The following is a 23,322-nucleotide window of genomic DNA, read 5'->3' as shown; positions in this document are numbered from 1 at the left end:
GTTAGAAGCGAGCTGGAGGACACAACCCCCACCGAGGGCATCGTCATAGACTTGTTCTCATGCAACCAAGGATGGCTTCTCAGCCAATCTTCGAGCACCACAATGACTTCGATAATGCAGTTCCAGTACGGCCAGATACTGTAACCACCAGACTCGACTCTTCTGTCAGCGATTTGGCGAAGGAGACCCTGCCGAATGCAAGTTTGCACAGAGATCCGCCGGACCTGATCGAAAAGGCGCGCTACAAGTATGCCTCGACGTACCGCAAGATATTCAGTGGGATATTCACCATCAACCTCGCCGTATTTGTCACTGTCTTGGTCGTAACCAAGGCGGATCCGGCTTCGTGGATCGTCGTTTCTGTCGCATCAGCGAACCTGATGTGCTGCCTCCTGTTCCGCCAGGAGAATTTCGTCAACCTCATGTATGAGCTCTTCACCTGTGCCCCTCTTTCATGGCCTCTCGGTCTCCGCAAGCGCCTCGCCAAGGTCTATCACTATGGCGGCTGTCATAGTGGTGCAGGTACCGCCGCGGTGGCATGGTACTTCCTGTACACGGCGCTGGCTACGAGGGACTTCGTCAAAGACCCGCAGACAGACGTCTTGGTCAACATGGTGACCAGCTGGACCGTAGTGGTGATGTTCCTGTTGATCCTGACCGCAGCACACCCAAGCTTACGCCAGCGTTACCATGACTACTTCGAGATGTTTCATCGGTTCGCGGGCTGGACGGCACTCGTGAGCTTCTGGGTCCAGGTGGCGTTCGCAGTCCAAGTGCGGGCGAGACAACAGGGCCGGCATCTCGGCATGGTCCTCATCATGTCGCCCAACTTTTGGTTCTTCTGGGTTTCTACCTCGTGCAGTCTGCTCTCGTGGTCTCGCCTGCGACGCCACGCCGTCTACCCCGAGAAGCTCAGCGACCACGCCATGCGCCTTCACTTCCGTTACCGCCCCATGCAGCCTTTCTACGGTGTCAAGCTGAGCGACGCGCCGCTGACCGAATGGCATGCCTTCGCCACCATTCCGGACACATCCGTCACCGACGAAGTGGTGGAGAGCGGTAACAGCAAGATCACGGGCTTCAGCATCGTGGTGAGCAATGCAGGCGACTGGACCAGCAAGCAGATCGCGTCGACGGAGGGGGGCCGGAAGCTCTGGATCCGCGGCGCCCCGCTCCACGGCGTACTCTACACGAGCCGCCTGTTCCGGCGCATCGTGGTCGTGGCGACGGGCTCTGGTATCGGACCCTGCTTATCGCTCATGTTCGCGAACCAGACCCCGATGCGCGTGCTATGGAGCACGCGGGACCCTCTGAAGACGTACGGCGAGACCGTGGTCGCCACGGTGCGCAGGGCGGACCCGAGCGCAGTCATCTGGAACACAACGGAGCAGGGTTATCCGGATATCGTCTCCGAGACGTACCAGCTAGTGAGGGAGTCGGATGCAGAGGCGGTGTTTATCATCTCGAATCCCAAGGTCACGGAAAAGGTGGTGATGGGCATGCTGGTGAGGGGGGTGGCGGCCTATGGGGCTATCTTTGACTCTTGAGGTGGACATACTGAGCCCTTGCCGACCTCGCTACATGTTGTTGGTTTGATGCGAAATGAACAGAGAAATAGTATTATGTAGATATATTAGTCCACAACGCATAAACTGACGGAGCATATAACCTGAAAGTACTGAGACGCCTTTAAGTCACCAAGGGGGATATCTCATGTCGAAATAGAAATTTGCACTACATTGAACCCACGTTCGGACATCTTTCTGCAGGTGATACGGTAAAACTTGCCTTCTGTGCCGGAGGAGGATGGTCAGTTGGCAGGTTGGATTACGTTTTCGAGTCGTTGGTTTACCGACTGGCGAAATGTGATAGGGAGGAAGGCAGAATGCATCTCAATTCGCGGATCGCAACGAGGGCCGTCGGCAGGGGCGTGCATGATCACAGTACACCATATCCGTGCTGCTGGGTAAGGATGATGTCATATGTAACGCTGGCCCTGTTTCTCGGGTCTCTTGGGTCACACCGGTCGGCAAAGCACAACTTGCCACTCAGCCTAAGTACATAGTTGTCCCCTCAAACACACACCAGTGCCGACGGCATTATGCTTGAGCTGAGGAGAATAGAAGCAACATAATCCAGATGGTTCGATGTCGAGTACCTTTAACTGGCGTCCGTAAACGAAACCCCGCACCGATTACGAAACTGATTGGATGCCACAGTTGCGGAAGGCAATTGGGTGATTAAAAATGTCCTGCGCGTACATAATCTACAAGCCGTACAAACGGGAAAGAGCAGCGCAGGATCGGGATGGGAGGGTCAGAGGTGCAGCGAAAAGAAGGAGCGAACCAGATTGCCGGGTCCAGTCGCACACAAAATACAAAATACACACACTAACTGATCGATCTCATGCACGGATGGAGGTCTGGACGTTTCCCTGCTTGTGCTGTGCTTACTTACTTGCTTGCTTGCTTACTTTGCTTATCTTCCGCCTCGATCATCCAGTCCTGGCCCGCTCATGATTCTATCAAATCCCACTGCTTTGGTGTCGATCTGAACTTGGGACCGCTGGAAGCCACAGTTGAAGCTACGCCCAATACCTGAGCACCTCCATTGTCAACCACCAAAAACCCCTGTCCTCGTGCCCGCTATCGCACAGTCCAGTGTTCTTACGTCAGCAGCTCTCCGCCGCCTTCATCGTCTCGCTACCATGCCTCCTCCGATGGCTGGTTATGATACGGATACATATGGCCGCATCCCAACGTCGGTGGTCCCCGAGAGCCCCATGATGGCTCCCAATCGCTTGGCCATTTCCAATTAACTACTTCGCATAGACCATTCTCCATCTACGACAACGATCCATATTATGGATCGGTAACTGAGCCGAGTAGCGGGAGGACGTATCAGAACTTCAAGCCCGGTCGTAAGTCATCCGCTCCGAAGGCTATATCGGTGCAATGATTTCCTAATCTACTACAGGCTACCCTCTACCTAACGATGATGCCGAGCAGGATCGATTGGGTAGGTCCGCTCCTTTTCAACCTTCGCACAGTACCTACGACTTGTGACTTGTCAGATTGAAACCTGAAGCTTAACATACCTGTCAGATTTCGAGCATACCCTGATAAGGATCGCATTGGATGACAGGCTATACTTGTCTCCCATCAGGCTTGATCGTACCAAACATGTCTTGGACGTCGGCACCGGGACCGGCATTTGGGCCAACCAATTCGCTGAAGAACATCCTCAGACCCAGGTTCTGGGCATTGATCTGTCTAGGATCCAGCCCTCGCGTGTCCCCAACTGCACGTTCAGCCGAGTCGACGCTGAGGAGGAGTGGATGTACTACCCACTCAAGTTCGACTTTGTCCATCTACGGGGCATGAGCTCATGTTTCGATAACCCTAGAGGGGTCCTCAGGTTAGTTTCTCAGCTTGTCCCGTCCATTCCATGGGCCGCCGCCACTCAAAGGTAGGTAGCTAGACGAAACTAACATGTCATCAAAAGGCAAGCGTTCTTAAATATGAACCCTGACGCCTGGATCGAATTCCAGGATGTGTCTTGGCAGCTTTTCTCAGACGATGGCACAACGGAAGGCACCCACCTGGAACGGAACAGACAGCTGTTATCGGCAGGTGCCCAGGCCATGGGACGAGACTTGCACTGGATTCTGTACGTCAAAGAGTGGCTCAAGGAATTTGGCTTTGTCAATATAATTCACAAACAGATATTGTTGCCATGTAAGTCACTTATACTACGTCTACGTAATGGCTAATATGAAGGGGGGCGCTCTTGTTCTAACAACGAAGACAGTGAATGGGTGGCCTCGGGAGCCGAAATGGAACCTAATCGGAAGATACGTGGAAGAAGATCTTTGCATGGGGCTTGATGGTATGTCACGTCGCCTACTCGCTGCGGCCGGACTCCGGGAATCTCAAATCGATGAGTTGATGTCGCTCGCCAGAAATGATATCCGCAATACCCACATCCACGGCTACCTTCCCTTGTAAGTCCTTGACGACTCGACCCACCAATATGTAGTACTCTATACTAACATTACTTTTAGCCACGTCGTGTATGCGCAGAAACCATCCCGCGAAGAGATGACCCGGTGCGGCGCTGCTGAGCCTCACCGTTATTGAAGGTAGCTCTGTGATCCATGTTCATAATGGAAACGTTGAGCACATTTACAAGAGTGAGGCCTTTTAAAGGTCAGGGAACAAAGTATTGAAATTAAGAATCGAGGGGACCCGACAAGGCTGCGTTGTGTTCACGCCTGGGCAGCCCTTTACATGGCTATCATTGAAGAATGCTGCCCATGAAACAATGACACAAGAAGTTAATGGGACGGCGAGCGGAGTGAAAAGCGCGAAAGTTTGGATAGTAATGGCATATTTGGTCTTTTAATATACGGTTTACGGTACACACACACACAAACACACACACACACACATAAGTGGTCTGGTAAAAAGAATAAGAGCGAACATGGTGGATTAAAACCTTTGCTACATCGGGACGCTTTTACCACTTTTCTATTAGGGGTGGGTAAATATAATAAACTTGAACTAGGTCGGTGATAAGCTTTAAATATATTTAATTAGTAAAAGTAATCCTACCTTAACATAGAATTAATGTTTTAGTGTAAAAATACCTTATATACGGTTTTAATTAATAACTAATAGTGTATTAAACCCTGTTTTATAATCTATATTTAACTACTTATTTAAGGCACTTATCCCGTTCACTTACTACTCGAGTTAAGGGTTAAACCGCCGTCGAGACTCATCCGAAGTTACTTATATAACCACGAGGCATAGCTAATACCAGCCTAATGGCCGCTATAATGCCGCTGGGCAGACTTGCTATTCTCGTTTATTATCCCTAGACTTTCTATCCCTTAACGTTGTAGTGGTAACATCTAGCGCAACGAATATATTCCCAGTAGTTTATGTTCAGTGTCGAAATCATCTGTTGAAGCACGCGGGGAAGACAAGTAATGAGCAGAAGGCTGTCACATTGTCTAGCGAAACGGTAAGGGGTAAAAGTGGTGAATAGTTTTAAGGGCTATACGCTACGCTTTTCACTAATTATAAGTGATTATCTTAACGTGGCTTATACTTTATACGATTAATAATATAATTATATTCTTATAGAGGACTTTATTAAGACTTTAATTAAACTAAACTATAATTTAATAATTTTACATAAATTAAATTATAAGTATAATTAATATAAATAGTAAAAAATAAAAAATTAAATTATAAATAATATAAGTAGTTTTTAATTATTTAATTTACTTTATATAATAATTATTAATTAATATATACCTTTTATTTAATTTAAACTTTAAAATAAAAATAAATATAAAAATAATTAACTATGTTAAATATTATATACTTATAAGGGGCAGTTTCGTAATGCTCGTCTTTACTTTATATTATAATACCCTTTATTAAATACCCGTCTAGTTATGTCCCGTACGTGCTCTTTTTTTTCTTATCCCTCGTAGCCGATCTTGATAAACCAGCTTTCATAATATCGTTTCCAACCCCATTTTGTTTTGTTCTTTTCTCATGATCAAGGTGGCGTCTTACACACGTCTTGGCGACTGCTTCTGGAGCTCGTAATTGTCGTACTCGTCATCGTCTCCACTGCTGGCACGCGTGGCAGACCCTTTCGTCCGGCCCTGGTGCTCGCGATTACTGCTGCCCGCCGCTACCTCTCGGACTGCTCGCGTTCTCGTCGTCGCTGTCTCCCTCGCCATCGCCGATGGATTCTGCGACGAGGTGCTTCCGCGACGTCGCCGTGTCGAGCCGGATCGCGATCGTCGAGGTCGACGGCCGCTTCGTCTTGTCCGCCGCGCCCCCCTCCAACGCAGACAGGTCGACGTCGCTGGCGCCGCCGGCGTGGTGGTGCTGGATCACGCCCGCCTTCTTATTCTGGAACCGGTCGTCGCCGCTGCTGCCGCTGTTGCCGCTACGGACGCCGATGGGGCCGGCGTTGGGGTCCTCGCCGCGCATGTGCGCCAGCAGCCGCTTCGGCGTGGAGAGCGGCTTCAGGGCCGGCACACTCCCGCAGACGATGCCGACGTTGATCTCGACCATGGACCAGACGTTGATCTGTACATGTAGAAAAAAAGGGGTCGTCATATTAGCGGGCTGGAAAAGATAAATAAAGAAAACCATACAGCTTTCACATTACGACGAGTTTTGGGGATGGGGGAGGAAAACTCCCAAAGTTACCGTCCAAGAACGGATCCGCCGCCAGCGTATACGTGTAAATCAAATAGAGGCGGACGCAGGACATGGCGGTCGCGAAGACGAAGGCGCCGAAGACGCCGTGGAGGACGAGGCGGTGGCCGTGGCGGGCGCGAGGCTCGGGTCCCACTGCCGCGACAGGGGCTGGCACTGGCTGAAGGTGACGGAGATGCAGACGAGGAAGAAGACGGCCAGGAGGGCGTGAGTGGCGTGGCAGGTGATGCGGAAGGATTGGCTCAGGGCTGTGGCCATTGTTGAGCTGGAGTTAGAGAGAGAGAGAGGACTGAGTTGTGGTGGACGATAGCTTGGGAGTTGCTGTTACTCACCAATGTTGTAGTACATGGCCACGATGGAACACTTGGTTGCTATGATAATCACGTAGTACATGATCTCGATGGCGTATGTGAGCTTGAGGAGCGTTTCCATCTGCGCTATCGTGAGGGTGAGGATCGAGTGGCCCAAGCCGGCGTCCCGTGCAAGGACAAGGCAGATGAGGTAACCGATGGTGAAGAGCTAGAATTTCCATGATGTAATAAGTGGACGTGCCGTCGAAATGAATATCAGAATGTCGTCTATCCCGGTCTTCTTGATCATACCAGTTCGAATAATGGCTCGAATAACGACAATAAAAGCTAGGGTGCCGGTGGTCGGTTAGAAATTTCACTCGACACGATACGGGAGCGCATGAAGAAACAGTACTTACTTGAGGTAGACGTCAATACTGACGAGGGAGAGATCAAGGCCAGTGTTTGGTCGAACTTGTCCGGCAGCTTCGACAAGTCCATCGTGTCGCCCGTTGAAGCCATCCTGACGGGAAGGATCGTGATCACCACGCTCGTAGCACTGCTGGAAACGTAATAACACAGATACCAAGATCTATGCTGTCGACGCCACCTGCTGCTGGCTTACAACGAGAGCCAGGTTTCTCTGTCCATTATATCGGCCGACTCAGCCATGATGGAAAGGGGAGGATGAGTTCGCGGAACATGCGCAAGACCGTTGATGGGTACACGGAATCTAGCAAACACTGACTGCATCGATCTGGGACCAAGACTGGCCCTACCCCAGGATACGGGTTCGGGTTGAGCACTGGAAGTGCCTGTTGCTTAGCCCTGTGTGGTGGGTCCCTTCCTAGCAAAAAGCTGCAATGAATGTCGATAAATGGGCCAGAGAGTGCCTTCCAACTTCTCGGGGTCCGAGTGGCCGGCGATCAGTCGAATTCTAAGCTTGCTAGGCTTCTGGGCTTGGCATCAGGAAGGATCTTCAGCAGTTCACGCGCCGCGATGGAGAATGTCGCGTAGTGCTTGAGCGTCGTGCTATATATAATGAGTGCAGATCGGCGCCTTCATCTGGTCTTTCCTCTTCTGTTAGCGAAGATGCAGCTGAGATGCACTAGCTAGTGCCCCATAATACCCAACGTGGTCTCGTAATCCATCCTTCATCAAAGCCAGAGATCGATCCAGATCCCCAACCCCAGTCCCAAGATCACAGAACACCAGAAGGAGTTAGTTCCCCAACGACCGGAAAGCGAGCTGTCAACGGCTGAGGTTTTTCGACATCACATCGCAATTGGCATATCCGTCAATCAGACCGGGCTTAGCCATTCCCATACCATACGAAGGTATGCTTCTTGACGGGCAGGGATCCGGCCTGTCTGCTAGCGGCTCCCCGTCCAAGTCTTTGATCCACCCGGAGCAGAATCCGAGATTTTCGCCGCGCGCGCACATGCCACCATAATACTACTAACAGAACTCTCCGGTATGGTGGATGTGCCCCTGTCTGGGTCTTCGAATTATATTAGTCTAGACCACAATATATCACGAACATTCCCTTCTGTATACACAAAGATCCAGTTCGATATCGAGTTAAGATGGATTATTAGATTTTGGATATAGCCGAGACTACAGTAGGCGAAACCTTATTGCTAACAGTATACGCTCGGCTGCAAGCTATTCACTGCACAGGTCTACTCGGTTTGTGTTTCTATATCTGGCAGTTTTCCCTTTAATTTGTCGTAGTGCGGCTTGAGTGGGATAAAACGTATCCGTAATCGACAACTCGCTGTGGCATTTCCCAAGCTTAAGCCCTTTCCGGGCGGCTGTGGCGCAGCCACGCACCCCGTTCAGCTCAGCTAAATGCACGTTGGGTGTGTGATCAGCAGCCTTTGCTTGCCGGTCCTCAACAGCGAGTATGATCAGCCTGTTGGGCCTTTGTTTGGATATGCCAAGTCTTCACGTAGTATACACACGGATTTGCAAGCGCGAAAGACGTGTGTTGAAAACAGTACCAGCATTTTCGTACTTATTAGAACCGAAAAGAGTCCTCCGGGCTGCTCTATATGAGCATAGGGACTAAACAATAACGAAGACCCTTTCTGGTTTCATTCAGTGATTGTGAATACCGCCTCTCCTTGATCCTTAGCAGTGACCATCGTTAAGCCAGCCTCCGGCTCGCCAAATACCCAGCCTTCTGCCCGCATGTCTCTTACGACCGGCCTCTGCTCGCCCTCGACGGCGCTCCGAGAACTCAAGCGATTCACATCATGCAAGTCCACCAAGTCCCTCAGCCTGCGGGCCACGTCTTCCGTCTCGTCCATCCCCGGCGCCCGCACAAGCGGAAGGTCGTCCGGTAACGTCCACCGCGCCACCTTTCTCTTCTTTTTCTTCTCGCCCTTCTCGCCCGGCCCTTCTTCTTCTTCACCATCATCCTCGAGACTGCCAAACGCCCACCAGCAACTCCTTAAGTGGGAGCTCGGGGCGATCATGTACACATCCCCAGGCCGCAAGAACCGCAGCAACTTATCCCGCACAGGCTCGTCCGCCCTCCCCAATTTCCGGACCAGCCTCGCGGGACTCAGCTCCCACACCACCTCCGCGCGCCCCCGTCCCACCGGCGGGACCGTCACAAAGTCGAACCCGTCCTCCTCCTCGCGCCGCTTCAACAAGTCCGGATCGCCCGAGACCCGAACATGCGTGACGCGCTTGGTCGGCCGCAGCGTCAGCTCGGGCGCCGGGCACTGCGCGTCGTCGTCGTCGTCGTCGTCGGGCCCGGCAATGATCCGGGGCGACTTTATGTGAAGGAGCGCGAAGGCGTCGCCCGAGGGCGAGTGGTCCAGGCACGAGTACTTGGCCAGGACCGTGACGGCGCGCTCGGGGAACGGGGACGCGGTCTGCTCGACCGCGGCCACGAGCCGGAGCGGCTCCGACGGGGACGGGTCGTGCACGGAAAGGGTGTGCGGCGGACTCGTGCGCAGGCTGAGGGACAGCTGCACTTTTCCTACGTCTTGTGGCGGCTGGTCCTGTTGGGACGCCATCTTCGTTCTTCGCCTTGTACCAAGGCCAAAAACCGCGCTGATGCACTTGATCGCTCAGTCTAGTGAACAGTAGTCTTCTCAAGTTGAAAGCGGCTCGACAATGAAGATGATCATAAGAAAGGTCTTTTGATGGCAACTCAGTACTTGGTGGATAATGGCGATTGCAGGTCTTGGAGAATGGGGTGATTTGGCTCCCTGTAACTCAGCGTCAATGCAGTTGGTTTTCCGTTCAGCCATTATTAGTCAGCGGCGTCACTGGGCTGCCTTTCATCGAGATCATAAAACACATCCGGGTCGTCAAAGGGGTATCATCGAACCATGGCATTTACATTTATATAGCTAGTTTGGGCTCCGCCATCGCAGCTAGAGATAAAGATTAACCAATGTCACCCTGGTTCATCCATGAACGTAATGCGCACTCCTCGTACGCCATAGCCCATCCTCCTCGTGACCCGCACTTCTGCGCTCACTGCCTGCAGTAAGCTAGGAACGTACTACAGAGTCCAGGTTAAGTAGTACTGAACACTCTCTCTCACCAGATGCCGTCAAGTGGCCAGGGTTGGATGTTGGCAGGGTCTCTCTCGTGGCCGTTCAAGGTATACGTGCAGACACAGTCCTGTTCCAGAGTAGCCACCACCCTGACATCAATATCCGCTCTCTGTCTCGGGTCATTCTTGCCGGCGGCGGAAAACACTTTTAGGTGGATCTTCTCCAGGCGCTTGAGGCGTTTTTGGCCGCGCGCAAACCCCAAGTCCAGAGGAAACATGAGCATGAAGGTGTCGAAATCGCCAGCCTGGAGGAACAGGAGCTTGAGGCTTCGGAGATTTGGAGGAAGCATGTCCGGAACTCGTACCTCCTCGGCGATACCTCGTGGTCTGAGCTGCTGGTACTCGATCTCGAGATGCTCGACGTGGGTAAGGTGTGGGAGGCACCAGAGGCTTGCCCCTCGAAAGGCACCCGCCATGCCCGTCAACCGCAACCGCTCTAGCGTGCCCGCGCGCTGCAGCAAGGCTTTGTTCAGATCCCGCGGCGGACGTTGGTTGCTGAAGGCTAACGGCAGGGCCATGCAGTCGACTCTGAGGGTTCTCAAAGCGGTTGCCTGCTCCACGAAGCAAGCTATATCCCCCAAAGAGGCTTTCAAGGCAATGTTGATACCCTCCAGATTACTGGCCCATTTGGGATCGGGTTGTTGATCCGTATTTCTAGTGTGCCATGATTTCCATAGGTCTAGCCGCCGCAGGCTGGGGAGTTGCTCGAGGAAATCCTGGCAGACCCGGACGCCTGTCCACGGATCTCTCACGGTGCTGAAACGATCTGGCTGCAGACGAATCGTTGACAAGAGTGGCAGGACAGGGCTCTGGTCACCACTGCTTTGAGTTAGGAAGTACTGCAGTAGGTCGGAGAAAGACCGCATGGGTGAGTCCGCAAGCGGGGTGACCTGTAGCAAGAGGGTGTGCAGTCTGGGGGTGAAACAGAGTAGGATGGCCAGTAGTTTCTGGGGCGCTTGCGAGTCGCTGTTCCAACCCTTGATCCCACCTACTACTACCCCGGTCTTGAGATGTCCTGCGTAGGGCCAGATCTGTGGTGCCGGAACTTGGGATGAAGGCTCGAGGAGTGCGGCTTGGACGAAGAGTCTTTTCTCGGCAGGCGGCAGAGCCTCAAAGACGTCGCGCACAGCCTGCCACTCTTGGAGCACTAATTTACGCTCGTCCTGGCACCCATCGCGCTCGGTGGGCCACAGCTTCAGCGCGCAAGCGAAGTGTCGAATGTGCAATCGCAGTGACGGAGAGGTAGCTAGAGTGCGCAGCAGTTGCACAAAGCTTTTGGGGCCTTTGGATGGAGATTCAGGGTCGGGATAGAGAATGATGGATCTATATAGCCAAGGTTGAGCTGCCGCGGCAAGCGTGTGGCTTGTCAAACAGATGTTGCGAAGACAAGCTTGTGTGGCCAAGAAGGTCGAGTTGGGGGCGTAGTCGCCCAAATCCAAAGGTTGCAATTGGAAATTGGATGCAATGTTGTTCCAAACCTCGAGCGGCAGGTCCGGCATCTTGAGAGTAGGAGTAGAGCTGAATATGCTTGCCTGGTGAAAGCGATGAAGTTGAGTGTGAAGGTGATGATGAACGTGAAGATGGTGATGGTGGAAATCGAATGAAGGGATTGTGGTTCACAAGCTGGGCATCCCAGTTTTGATTTCACACCTTTGAAGCGCCTGGTGATCAGTCCTGGTTGCAACTGTGCAATTATTCAATTGTTTGTCGATTTCGCTGATCTTGTTCGAATGAGGGGCATTTTTGCCAGGCACCTGCGTCCACAGGATGACTCATCATCCTCTGCTATGTACCTCGCCTTTGGTTCTACCCAATGGTAATAATAATTATGAGAATGGGTTTATTTTAGTCGAAGGATTTGTATTAAATCGAAAGGGCTCCTTAGTTATTATAGTAGTGCGTAAGAATTGCTAGTCGATTATTAATAAAAGGAACTAGAGAAGTATTAAAAGTTATTTATATCTCTAAGCTTTTAAACTATATAATATTAAATAACATAGAAATTTCTATATATAATTATATTAATAAGATAAATTAAAAGTATCACCTTAAATTCGAGGTTTAAATACCTCTTAATTTAATTATATTAATAATAATAAAATTACACTATTTTAATTAATTAACTATAAAAGCTAAGGTTAATATTATTAACTTACCGCTATATAAATTTAATTAAATTTACACTGTTTAAAGCGACGCTTTATTATTTAAATGCTTTAATAATAGTAAGTTACTCGATTTATTTCGTTATTATCTTTAATTTTAACCTAGTTTTATAAGGATTTCGAGTGTTAAACTAACCTTAATTTAATAAGCTTTAATAATTAATTTAGTTACGTAAATACCGTTTAATAATAATTTAATAAGTTAATAAAAAAATAAACACTTTATTAGTAAAGTAAGAGTAAATTTATATTAATACTAAAAATAAGATACTTATTTTATATACGAGTCTTTATTAAATTTAAAAAGGGGGTTTAATACGTAATATACTTTTCGAGGCGAGCTATAAATTATATATGTATACTAGCTATTATATATATTTTTTTAAGTTAATATATATATTAAGTTTACTCTATTATAAATTACTTACTTTTACTAGCTTATTCATATAAATTATAAAGTAAAAAAATAAATAAAAAACTAAATATATATTAATTATTCTTAAAACACGATATTATAAGAGGTTACTCGAAATTCTTTTTTTTTTTTTTACTTTTAACTTAATATATTATATTATTATTATTTAATATTATAAATTATTATAAAGCTTTAATAAGCTTTATAAAAAGCTTTTAATAAAAGTAGTATAAAAATAAAAGGTTTAAAAAAACTAATAGTAATTATTTTTTATATAATATTAAATTCTACTAGTTATAACTTATATTATATCGATAATTTATTTTAACTTTTAAGGTATATTTTAAGGGTTAAAAATAAATGATTAAAATATTTAATATTTATAACCGTCTTTTAATTATAAAACTAAGATAATTATTATATTATTTTAAGAATATCGTTACTTTTTTATAATAGCTTAGCTTAATAACTTTAATATAAATAAAAAAATAAAAAAATTATAACTATTATAATATATAGAAAAAGTTAATTAAAAAAGTCTATATAAAATAATATAATAATATATAATAATCCGGGGAAAATATAATATAAAGAGTAATAAATAATCCTAAATAAATTACTAATATAATATTATATTCCTAAGAGGTAAAAACTAAAAAGCCTCTCCTTTAATTAAACTTCTCTATTTCACTAAAGGTTTAAAAACTCTAGAAAGTAATAAAGAGGTTAAGCAATAGTGAGCACTGGGTTAAAAAACTACGCCATATCGCCAGTCCACGTCCTACTCGGCGGGAACTACCGCGTCCATACTTAGCCAGGATATGAGAGAACGGATCAAGCGCCTTATGAGGGACCGAGAAAATATTGACAGAGCCGTAGATCCACGCTCGTGGCGTGACAATAATAACCACTGTCGCTCCGAAAGAGCAACGGATGACGGTCTAATCAATATCAACCAATCAGCCTGTGTATTGGTCCGCAGACAAGTAGATGCGTGGGTGTCAGCCACAGAGAGACATTTACGTGACTACACACGCAATAAGAGAAGAACACTCGTGTATTGGAGCATCATTACCCGCTGTCAGCTCTGAGCCTCCAGCGTGTTGTCACCGAAAGACCACTAGAAGGTCCGACACAGGGTCTAATGTCCTCTCGGTCGGGTCTCTGAAAGAAGGCCTTGTCGAGTCCCAGAGTAAACAATTTCCGTGGGAGGCGGCAGACTAGCCGTAAAAGCTAGACCATCACAGATAAAATGAATAATAAATGAGTAATAGGCTACTTACTTAGAGTCATTATCATGATCTTAACGGCTCCCTTACATATAGTCGATCATGAACAAGGATTATTATAAACAGCCGCTTCAGGTCACCCATTAAACGAAGAGCTATTTCTATACCGACATTATTAGTGGGATTAGAGAATATATCGGAACGGCATAAATCGAATCGTTCACTGGCATGCCTACTTAACTCGTCATAGTGCCCAGTGAGACCAGACATGACAGTCTCAATATAATGTCCATAAAGGTAAGCCCCACTTGTGAAAGACTGTTAAGGTTAAAAGTATTAGCTCTCATCTTATTAGCATTCATCCCATTAAATTTATATATATATCCGGGCAGGCATATGCCAAAAAAAAAAAAAAACCAAGTTACATAACATTTGTGCATTTATTGTAACTATATGCAGTATCTTTAGTTTCTATATTATTACAATAATATTTCATAATGCAAACGGGCACATCTTAACGTGCCTTCGTACGTTTATTCTAGGGTATCGGGTCATCCTAGCCAGGCTCCTTTCCGGGCTCCTATAGTGCCAAACATGGCCATACAAGTTCATCCATACAATCCGTCGGAGGTGGGTGAGCTTGGTGGCGATTCGGGGTCGTCATAATTACAGAAAGACAAAATCGACTCCTCGCGACGCCAAGCAAAATGAGTAGTCGTACAGTAGAGATGGCCCCAACAGCAATTGTTGTGCGCGGCGCAGAGATTCGGACAGGAGGGCGCCCGTCAATCATCGAAATCTTCGTCACGGCCGTTCCAGTCAGGATCTTCCTCTTCTTCCTCGGACTCTGGGCCGCCACGGAAGTCGACCATGGCAAACTGCTCCTCAACGACTCTTGAGTTGTCGAGTTGGATCTCGACGACATTGCACAAACGTTGCACGGGCGAGTTCTTAGTTGGGTCGGTGTAGACCTCTGCGGAAAGCTCGTCGTCGCTCTCTCCATCGGCATCATAGCTCTCGTTGCCAAGTCGCCGGGCTTCTTTTCGGACCTGCCCCCTTCGACTGACCTCTCTGCCGCTTGTGGCCGATGCCTCGTCTTGTGTCACATCGGGACTGGATATGATTTCAGCAATGCGAACACTCCGTCGCATGGGCGTCGAGCAAGCTTTGAGACTCTTGCGACGTCCAGGTTCTAACACCGCCTGCTGCTCAAGTTGCTTAGCCAAACGAGAAGCATCTGCCACAGAAGTGGGTACAACCAAAGGCCGCTTGAAGATAGTTTGCAATCGCGGGGTCCAGTAATTCCGCAGTTTCGTTCGCACGTTGAGATTGCATTTGAGCTTGATGTCAATTGCCAATTTGCGAAGATGAGGCAGACGATGAGCGCTGGTCTCCAAGCTCTTACAAAAGATGTGCGCGGCCCGATAAGCCTCGTTGAACTGGAGATGCTGCATATCGATGCACCGTAGCTTGGTCGGCCAGGTGGGGATCTGCTCGGGCTCTAGGAAAACATCCCAGAACGGCTGATCATCGTTGTAGAACTCATGGTGGCGGAAGTATTTTGTGTTCACATGAATCTCCTCCAGATCTGGACAAGCTGAGCCCAATATAGGTAAGAACTGAAGACTGAGAGACTGGCAATGGTTGAGCACGATGCTTTTGAGGGAATGGCCGCGATCTCGCAAGAAATCGACCATATGCTCGGCCTCGACGTCCCAACAGTTGATGAGCTCAAAATGCTTCAGATTTCTCGGCAACTGCTCCAGTAGAGATCCGTTCGCCACGGTCGAAGCTTCCAACACCAAATGCTCCAGCTTCGGTAACAATGTGATGGTAGAGGCGAAATCTTGGATGACGGGATTGTCCATGGCAGCAATGGCAATTGGATCCTTAATCTTGCTTGTTACTGACGGGACTTGGAAGTTGATGAAGGTGATCTTGCGAAGGAACTGGAAGCTTGGCGCTGAATGTATTGAGCGGATCTCGTCCATGGACCAGGCAGGGGGTATAAGACGGGCACTCCAGCTCCAACTCTCCAGAGGCAGGTATGTCAGGCCCTCATCGGTCAAATCGGGATTGCCCATAGGGGGCATGGACTGCAAAGCGTTGAACAGCTCCGGCGAATATTTCCAACGAACCGACTGGTCTAGTTGACGCCAAGGTTTCGCATCAAGGGCTGTATACAAGTCGATATGCTTGAGACGGGGCAGATACTGAAGTAGCTCCTTAAGATTGAGGTATGTGCCCATGTTCTTCCTGCTAAGCGTTTGTTCAACCTCGATACGCAGCACCTCGATCTTCGGTCGGTAGTTGAACATGGTCGACTCGGGAGGCGTCATAAGTGTGTGGAGTAGTTGGTGTGTCGAGAGCGGTGTCAGAGGTGGTGTCTGATACAGCGCGGTCAAGGCAGGTTCGGCCAAGATCTTCGACGCCCGGGCAGATGCTAGGATCGTGCGTGAAGCTTCGGATTTAACCTCCTCGCGGGCTGATAGATCGCGCAGAGGCGCGGCGATTTCATCAAAGATGGTGCGCCACACTAGGTATGGTAGTGTTGCCCAATCGCCAGCCAAGCTGCACACATCCCGTGACTGAATGGCCGCAGTCCTGGTTGCCCTATTGTTCGTGGGTGTTTTCTTCTTGACAGGGCTGTTTCGCTTGCGTGGTCGTTGGGGTGTTCTGGGCGAGCCAGCACTGCGAAGGGTGCGTTTCGAGCGGCGATCCTGACTGCTACTGGCGGCTCTTTTGCGCTTTCCACCGTTGGCCTCGACACTGAGTGTCTGATCTGCAGATGAATCGGCGTCAGAGGCAGAACCATCTGAGTCATCATCAGAAGATTCGCGATAATTGCAAGCGCTAGCACGAGTGGTGCGCACAGGTATCTTCTGTTTCGCGGTTCGGGCTGGCAATCGGCGGGTGGGGGTTCGAGGTCGTTTGTAGTCGGAGTCGGCGCCAAAATCCTCGTCCGAGCTACTCGCCATCTTGGATCGCAGCGATATAGCGTGAAAGGGCGTTCAACAGGTGCGTGGTGTGGTGAGGTGAGGTGAGGTGAGCGTAGTGGGGAGGGCTGAAGCAGAACCGCGCAGATTCACGTTCTGGGCCAAAGAGGTTCCCAGGGCAGTGGCCAAGTCGAACGCGGTGTTCTTTTGGGCCCAAGTTGCAAGCCCGGACGCTGGAGTAGTCTTGAGCGAGTCCCCTATAGTATCATGACCATGCTGGACAATAAAGAAGGGAGGCGACTGCGACTGCAACTGCAACAGCTGGCCTTTTCGCGAAATGGTCAAGGTAGGAAACAATCAAATGAATGCGATGACGACGGAAGGTGCAGTCACTCAATTGATCATCGCTCCAACGTTAGCGTCAAATGGGCTTATCGTTCAACAGCGACCCACTTCCGCCCTCTGCGATAAGCGGCGGTGGAACAGTCTGTGCGCCCTATCAAGGAGTATCCGCCAATCAGCGATGTCGCCGGCCTCAAGTGACCCCCTGAAGTAAACGAAGTACCGATCAGAAGCTTCTGCCAAGAACACGGCCAGCTTGTGCTGTAAGTCGGGATGCTGAAGACGCCCTATCTGCTGCTGCGTTCTGGCCCAGTAAACTCCGACTATCACCGCCAGGACAGCTGACTGGGCCATGGCCGGCCTGCATCGTTGCTCGCTCCAATGTTGCATGCGCCCTGTCGCGCTCTGATGATGGTCGTGGACGAAAGTGTGGTAACTTTCTGCAATCGTGAAATACGTCACGGGCAGCAGTAGTCTGCCATCCTGGTCGATTCGGCATTACTCTTGTGCTACAACACCAAGCTCCCCCATACGATGCCCTTCCCAAGCCAATTTCCATCAACATGGCTCTCTGGATAGAAGCTTGCAGGGCGTGCAGTCAAATGACTCGTCTTTGTAATTCCAATTTGGAAAGTCGCTACTTATTGGGAAGCAAAACTTTGCTGGTTGTCCGTCCTGTGAGAGTAGGGGTGGCATGCAGTGGCTGCTGGCGTCTTTGGCAGGTAAAAACGACAACGTCGACGGCAGGTTCTCCAGAGTTTCGTTTGCAACGAAGTCGGTCTGGACTTTCTCTCGCTTATACAACCGAGACATAATAGTACAAGAAAAGACTCCAGAAAGCCTGCGCGCTTAGAAATATGATTCCAAAATCTCCATGTTCGGGGAGAAGGCTGGTGGCCTTGGACTCTTCGCATGTTAGCAGGTTCTCTTGGAAGGGCCGTAAGAGGGGCCAAACTTACAGTTGAGTCTTCTCTAAGTAGATAGGGTGCTAGAGCCGACATGGAATAAAGGGTTCACTATGGTTTGCAGTTCTCCAGGTATATCGTCGACGTGGGAAAAATCGAGAAAGAAGATTCTGGGAGCGAGACTTGGGAAATATAATTAGATGCAAGTCCGTAGTGGGGTCCGGGTTTTGTCAGGAATGGCTTGGGAGCAAGGTGCAACCTCATGCTATTCCTGTTTTCGCCTTAGGCGAAGAGAATAATCGGTGTTGGCTGCTCACTCACATCACATAATCCTCTACCGTCCCATTGTCCTGCTCGCGCGCCCAACCGAACAGACATTCTCGCCAGGGCACTGCAACATTTTCCCGAATAGCTACGTCTCGCATAGAGTTCCGGGCTGAGTGTCGCTACAGAAGAGCCTCGAATAGCAGCAGCCAGTAGATGACCAGAGTCGTCGCATTGAATTGCTTGCTTGGCATCACTAGTTCCATTTGATTGGCATCCACATTCAATCGGCACGGTTCCCTTGGCCGATTCTTTACGTTCACGCGCCCGGCGCTTCCCTTCCTCCTTCTAAAGTCACCTTTTTATTACCCCCAAGTCTCACGGAGCGCCTGTCTCTACTCTCCCCCGAAATAGTCGGCGTCGGCACGTGACGCGATCTTCCGCCGTTCCTGAGGAGGAAGAAAGAAAGAAAGAAAGAAAAAGGCCAGTGCGAGTTTTTGTGGACAGCAGGCGACAAGGACACAACAGCCAGACCCGAAACCCCCTGTCGATGGGTGTGCGGCGAGCTGGGTCTGATTTTGGCACGGTACGCGTCTCTTTTACTTCTCTTTCCCTTTCGCAACCGTGAACTGCGCATCCATTGCATACCTACATTACATCAAATACCCATACCCATCCATCCCGACCACTCGACACTGCACGCTCACCACCACGCACACGACTCATCACGTCCCATAGTGTGTGTGGTGCGCCTGGGTGGACTGTTGCCCCCTTTTCTCTTTCTCTTTCTCTCTTTTCTCTATACTCCCTCCCTGCATTGCCTGCCTTGTTTACATACAGCCGGGTTGCGACAGTCCTGCCTCCGTGCTGTCTGTACTTGCTGCAAGTTAAGCTTAATTGTTGTTGATGTGTCGTAGCAGTCAGTAGTAGACTGGGCATTGAGTTGGTTCTCGGTTGATCGATTCGATGAATGGTCCTCTACTACTTCCACGCCTCTAAACTCAGATTTGCTGTTGCCGGCTCCCGGTGCTGCTGCCTTTTCTCTCTGTCCTTCTAAACCTAGTCGCATTCTCATCTCATCTCATCTCATCCATCACGTCCCGTCTCAATCCCTTCCAATCCCTCACCTCCATCCATCCATCAAGTTAGGCGAGCAGTTTTATCCTGCCCTCTTTCCCCCCCCTCATTCTTTCTTTCGGTTGCCCACTGCACACAGAAGGCTACAATCGCCTTCCTGTGCGATTGTTACTCGCCTCTCTAAATCCGTCATCCTTTTTTAAACTTCGGCGTAACATACATGATAATGGTTATCCACTAAGAGGCCTACCTTTGCTCGTGTGTGTGGAAAACGCTCATTCTTGGCCGTTCCCACCGACTTACATCGTCCTTTGCATAGACCACGGCAGCCGCTACTCGAGGGGGCTACTTGCACTGATGTCTCCGCCCAGAGATGGCAGCAACCACACCGTACAAACGCGATTCGCCATTTCTTCATCGTATCTGGAAGACAACTATAGATTTTGTCTCATCCTCCACCAATGGGGAGAAGCCGGCGACCGGTGACCAAAGTCCCAGGCCAGCCAAAAGACGTCGCGTTACCGACGACAGCCTCGGAATGAATGGTTTTGCGTCCGTCCCGGCTCTATTTCAGCAACCCCCGCCAGCCGATTCCCAGAGGGTTCTTCGCATCGAGGTCCTCCGGATATGGCGCAACGACGGGCCCAAGCCGGCCACCAACGGCATGGTCAACGGGGGCTCTCCCGTGAAGAAGGACACCCCCAGCATCCGCGCGCGCTGCAAGATCACCATCTTCAAGTGGTTGGCCGGCGTGGAAATGCGCCCTCTTTATTGTGACAGTCAGATGTGCACAATCAAAGAGTTTTGTGGCGTCACTGGTGTCTGCGAGGCTGTGAGGATCCATTTGCCGCAGCCGTTCGAGGTCGCCGCAGAGAAGCTCTATGTCGAACGCAACGACAACCAGGGGTTTGATCTGGACGACTGTTACTTCATACTTGCAGAGCTGGAGTCATTCGGAGACCCCAATTGGCCCCCGAGATACTTGCTTCATGGCCAAGAGAACATGCACACGCCTTCAAGCTCTCCGCGGAAATGGTCTCTACAATCGCAAATCAAGTATGCATACAGCAAAGGTCGCGTGGCGTCGCAAGTCCGGCTCAGGAGGGGGTCTGGGGATACGGCTCGGATCCTGGATCCGTTCTGGATGGATATGGATCTACGCTGGACCTCTTCTACTATCGTCGGACCGCTTCCGTCGACGGAGAGCGCCAGTCCGCCCGATATCAAGGACTCGAGCTTGAACGGTGCTCTAGAGCCTCTCACCAATGGTCATGTGAACGGCAGGGCTGAAACCTTGGTCAACGGTCAATTGGGCGATGACGCAGACGGCTTGGTGGACGACGAAGAACTTGAGGGCGAGGCGTCGACTCCGAGCAGGCCCCTGCGCAATCGTGGAAAACCACAAACGTACAACCTGAAGAAGCTGAGCGACAAAGCCCGGGGCAAGGAGCCCAAGGAGCGGAAGAAGCGAAAGCTCGGGGAACTGAGTGCCGACGCTGCTGTGGTGACGTGGCACTTGCCCAGCGGCGCGCTATGTACGCTGGATAGCTGGACCTGCATCCACTGCTTTGCTACGCATCTGTCGATTGACCAGCTGAAAATGCACATGCATGTTCATCGCGAGTTCAAATATGCTTTTGATCATAGTGCACGAACTGGCTGGCGCATCGCTATCACAAATCACGGCCAACAGACGCCCAAATCCATCAGGTCTTATGACCTCTTTGAGCCGATCAGCGCAGACGAAGGAGAGAGCGATGAAGATGAAGACGAATCGCCTCAGAAGGCCAGAAGCCGTTCACGGCCCAAGTCAATCTCGGTACGTGGCCCGGAACGGCATGGCCCAACATCTAATTTCGAAGTGTGCGCTGACAAAACTCTAGCAAATACCTAAGCAGGTGAAACCACGGGAAACCAAGCAATGGATTCCTCAGACCAGCCAAGACCTATATGATCGCTTGAGCAAGTGTAGACTCGAGCCCGGTTCACGCGTAGATGAGCCGCAGATCGACAATTCGTGGCTTTTGCAGAAGCATCGTGACATAATTAAGGATTACAGCGATGTTCACCCCGATGAGAAGGAATATGCGGCTGAATGGGATGCGTTTGCGTCAAGGGAGAAGGCGACAATGGCACCGCACCTACAAGATGTGTATCTTGATTTTGTGCGCGAGAAGGCGACGTGGATCGCATCTACGCAGAACCGCATGAATGAGGCGATGAAACACCTGGCCTACCTGAAGGCCAGGGATGCCCTCTCGGAAGACACAGTCGTTGAGGCACTGGCGCTTGCACGGCAAGCCAGGTCAACGGCTCGGGTCGAGTCGTCGGAGCTGAGATCACCAGCGACTTCACCCAAGATCAAGTCGCGGTCGGGTTGCAATGTTTGCGGATTGTCCATTTCAGGACCGAGCACATTGATCTGCAGCAATTTGGTGGGTACCACCAGCATGAGAATTTGACGCTATGGGGGCTGAAGTAGAGCTAACGGGCCGTGTTTACAGGACTGCGACCAACCCATGTACCATCATGACTGCATCCGAGACGATGCCAAGATCCCTGTAGAAAGGGGTCTCCACTGGCGCTGCAATGAGTGTTACGATAAGGAGAAGGAGACGAAGGAGGCGGTGGCGGCGGCCATAGAAGCTCCCGCTCCGGCAGCAACAGATAGTTCTGCGACTGCTGGAGCTGCTGCTGCAGATACTGCTACAGCGACTACGAGTACCGCAGCTACGACGACTACTGCGACCGCGCCCATGTAGATGGGGCGTGTGTCTCTGTGTGCGAGCGTTCAAGAAAGCACACCGAGTTAAACAATCTCATAATAGTGTGCGTGCTTGAATCGAAATCGCCTACGATTCTTTCATCGCAGCATACCCTAGGCATATAGGCAGCGAATTGAAATGCATTGAATTCCGGCTCGTGTGCGGGGTCGGCTCTCTGTTTTGGGAGGCTGACCCTCGAAATTCTGGTGAGAAGGGGTTTGTCCGTCAAAGACAGAAAAAGAACTCGCTAAAGGCCAAGATCGGCAATATTCACTCAAGCCCGGGATTATGTAATACTAAGAACATAAAAAAGTTCAACGAAAGAGTACGCGATGAAGCTCAGAAGGGGCTGTTGTGACTTTAAGTGCGTGTAAGTGATCACGAGTGCTATGTGAGTAACTTTTCCCAAGGACTGAGCGGCAGAATGGGATTAAGTGGGTTCCAAACATGAAAGAGAATGGAAATAGCAAAGGAAAAGGACGATATTGACACCATAGTCATTTTTGTTGGAAGCGGCGGTTTCCGGTAATGAACTACACGACGAGTGAGGACCGTCTCGGGGAAGGGGGCATTTCCGCTCGGAGGTAGTGTTCCGGAGTGGGCGGTTCTGTGCCTGGCAAGACAGGCTTTCTCGCGTGCGAGGGGGGAACAGAGGAAAGAGATCGGGTGAACAGACAACCGAGAATGGGGACATGAGGGCCTCTCCATGAAGGGTCACAACTAGGTGTTTGTTAGACTAGAGAATGCGATCAGAAAAGCCAAGGGCTTCTGGAGTAGCAGGAAGAGAGGCAGGTCTCAAGGCTACGGTTCGAGAAGATCTACGAATCCCAACGTTTCAACGATCTCATCATGAGAGGTAATAAGTCCGGCACCCACCAGTGGCTATGGGTTGGTACAATTGGCCAAGGCGAAAACAACCGGAAGAGGCACACAGCTGAAACCATCCAGCTCGTGGCTGTAGGCTTCGTCGAACTCCTCTAAGAATGATCCCGGAGTACTGATGGATTTCCGTCCGAATAAATCTGAACAGCGACGTGGACATGGTGCGACTGCCCCTGCCGGGGCCCCGACTGAGGCAACGACTTTGAAAAATGGCTGTGGCGGGTCTT

General features: G+C 50.0%; 8 protein-coding genes across 8 annotated transcripts; 3 read left to right on the top strand and 5 right to left on the bottom strand.

Moving 5' to 3' along the window:
- Positions 1-71: 71 nt before the first annotated feature.
- Positions 72-1,547, top strand: PG986_008967 (uncharacterized protein; the record flags this gene model as incomplete). The annotated part of the gene is made up of 1 exon (XM_066845189.1): positions 72-1,547. The coding sequence occupies one exon, from the start codon at positions 72-74 to the stop codon at positions 1,545-1,547; it is 1,476 nt and encodes a 491-aa protein (XP_066697587.1).
- Positions 1,548-2,707: 1,160 nt separating this feature from the next.
- Positions 2,708-4,139, top strand: PG986_008966 (uncharacterized protein; the record flags this gene model as incomplete). The annotated part of the gene is made up of 7 exons (XM_066845188.1): positions 2,708-2,760; positions 2,832-2,920; positions 2,977-3,018; positions 3,105-3,417; positions 3,505-3,737; positions 3,811-4,003; positions 4,064-4,139. 7 exons carry the CDS (start codon positions 2,708-2,710, stop codon positions 4,137-4,139), a joined length of 999 nt encoding a protein of 332 aa, XP_066697586.1.
- A 1,557-nt stretch (positions 4,140-5,696) lies between these two features.
- PG986_008965 (uncharacterized protein) lies at positions 5,697-6,146 on the bottom strand (the record flags this gene model as incomplete). The annotated part of the gene is made up of 1 exon (XM_066845187.1): positions 5,697-6,146. The coding sequence occupies one exon, from the start codon at positions 6,144-6,146 to the stop codon at positions 5,697-5,699; it is 450 nt and encodes a 149-aa protein (XP_066697585.1).
- A 132-nt stretch (positions 6,147-6,278) lies between these two features.
- On the bottom strand, positions 6,279-7,060 carry PG986_008964 (uncharacterized protein; the record flags this gene model as incomplete). The annotated part of the gene is made up of 3 exons (XM_066845186.1): positions 6,279-6,496; positions 6,581-6,767; positions 6,977-7,060. 3 exons carry the CDS (start codon positions 7,058-7,060, stop codon positions 6,279-6,281), a joined length of 489 nt encoding a protein of 162 aa, XP_066697584.1.
- A 1,574-nt stretch (positions 7,061-8,634) lies between these two features.
- Positions 8,635-9,567, bottom strand: PG986_008963 (uncharacterized protein; the record flags this gene model as incomplete). Its single annotated transcript, XM_066845185.1, has 1 exon — positions 8,635-9,567. One exon carries the CDS (start codon positions 9,565-9,567, stop codon positions 8,635-8,637), a length of 933 nt encoding a protein of 310 aa, XP_066697583.1.
- Positions 9,568-10,099: 532 nt separating this feature from the next.
- On the bottom strand, positions 10,100-11,614 carry PG986_008962 (uncharacterized protein; the record flags this gene model as incomplete). The annotated part of the gene is made up of 1 exon (XM_066845184.1): positions 10,100-11,614. The coding sequence occupies one exon, from the start codon at positions 11,612-11,614 to the stop codon at positions 10,100-10,102; it is 1,515 nt and encodes a 504-aa protein (XP_066697582.1).
- Positions 11,615-14,709: 3,095 nt separating this feature from the next.
- PG986_008961 (uncharacterized protein) lies at positions 14,710-16,902 on the bottom strand (the record flags this gene model as incomplete). Its single annotated transcript, XM_066845183.1, has 1 exon — positions 14,710-16,902. One exon carries the CDS (start codon positions 16,900-16,902, stop codon positions 14,710-14,712), a length of 2,193 nt encoding a protein of 730 aa, XP_066697581.1.
- Positions 16,903-19,821: 2,919 nt separating this feature from the next.
- Positions 19,822-22,210, top strand: PG986_008960 (uncharacterized protein; the record flags this gene model as incomplete). Its single annotated transcript, XM_066845182.1, has 3 exons — positions 19,822-21,267; positions 21,332-21,883; positions 21,953-22,210. 3 exons carry the CDS (start codon positions 19,822-19,824, stop codon positions 22,208-22,210), a joined length of 2,256 nt encoding a protein of 751 aa, XP_066697580.1.
- Positions 22,211-23,322: the final 1,112 nt, after the last annotated feature.

The sequence above is a fragment of the Apiospora aurea genome (genome assembly GCF_038362705.1).
Source record: "Apiospora aurea strain CBS 24483 chromosome Unknown utg000006l_segment0_segment0, whole genome shotgun sequence".
NCBI lineage: Eukaryota > Fungi > Ascomycota > Sordariomycetes > Amphisphaeriales > Apiosporaceae > Apiospora > Apiospora aurea.
Note: the sequence above shows the minus strand (reverse complement) of the source record. Positions and strands in the feature narration are given on the sequence as shown.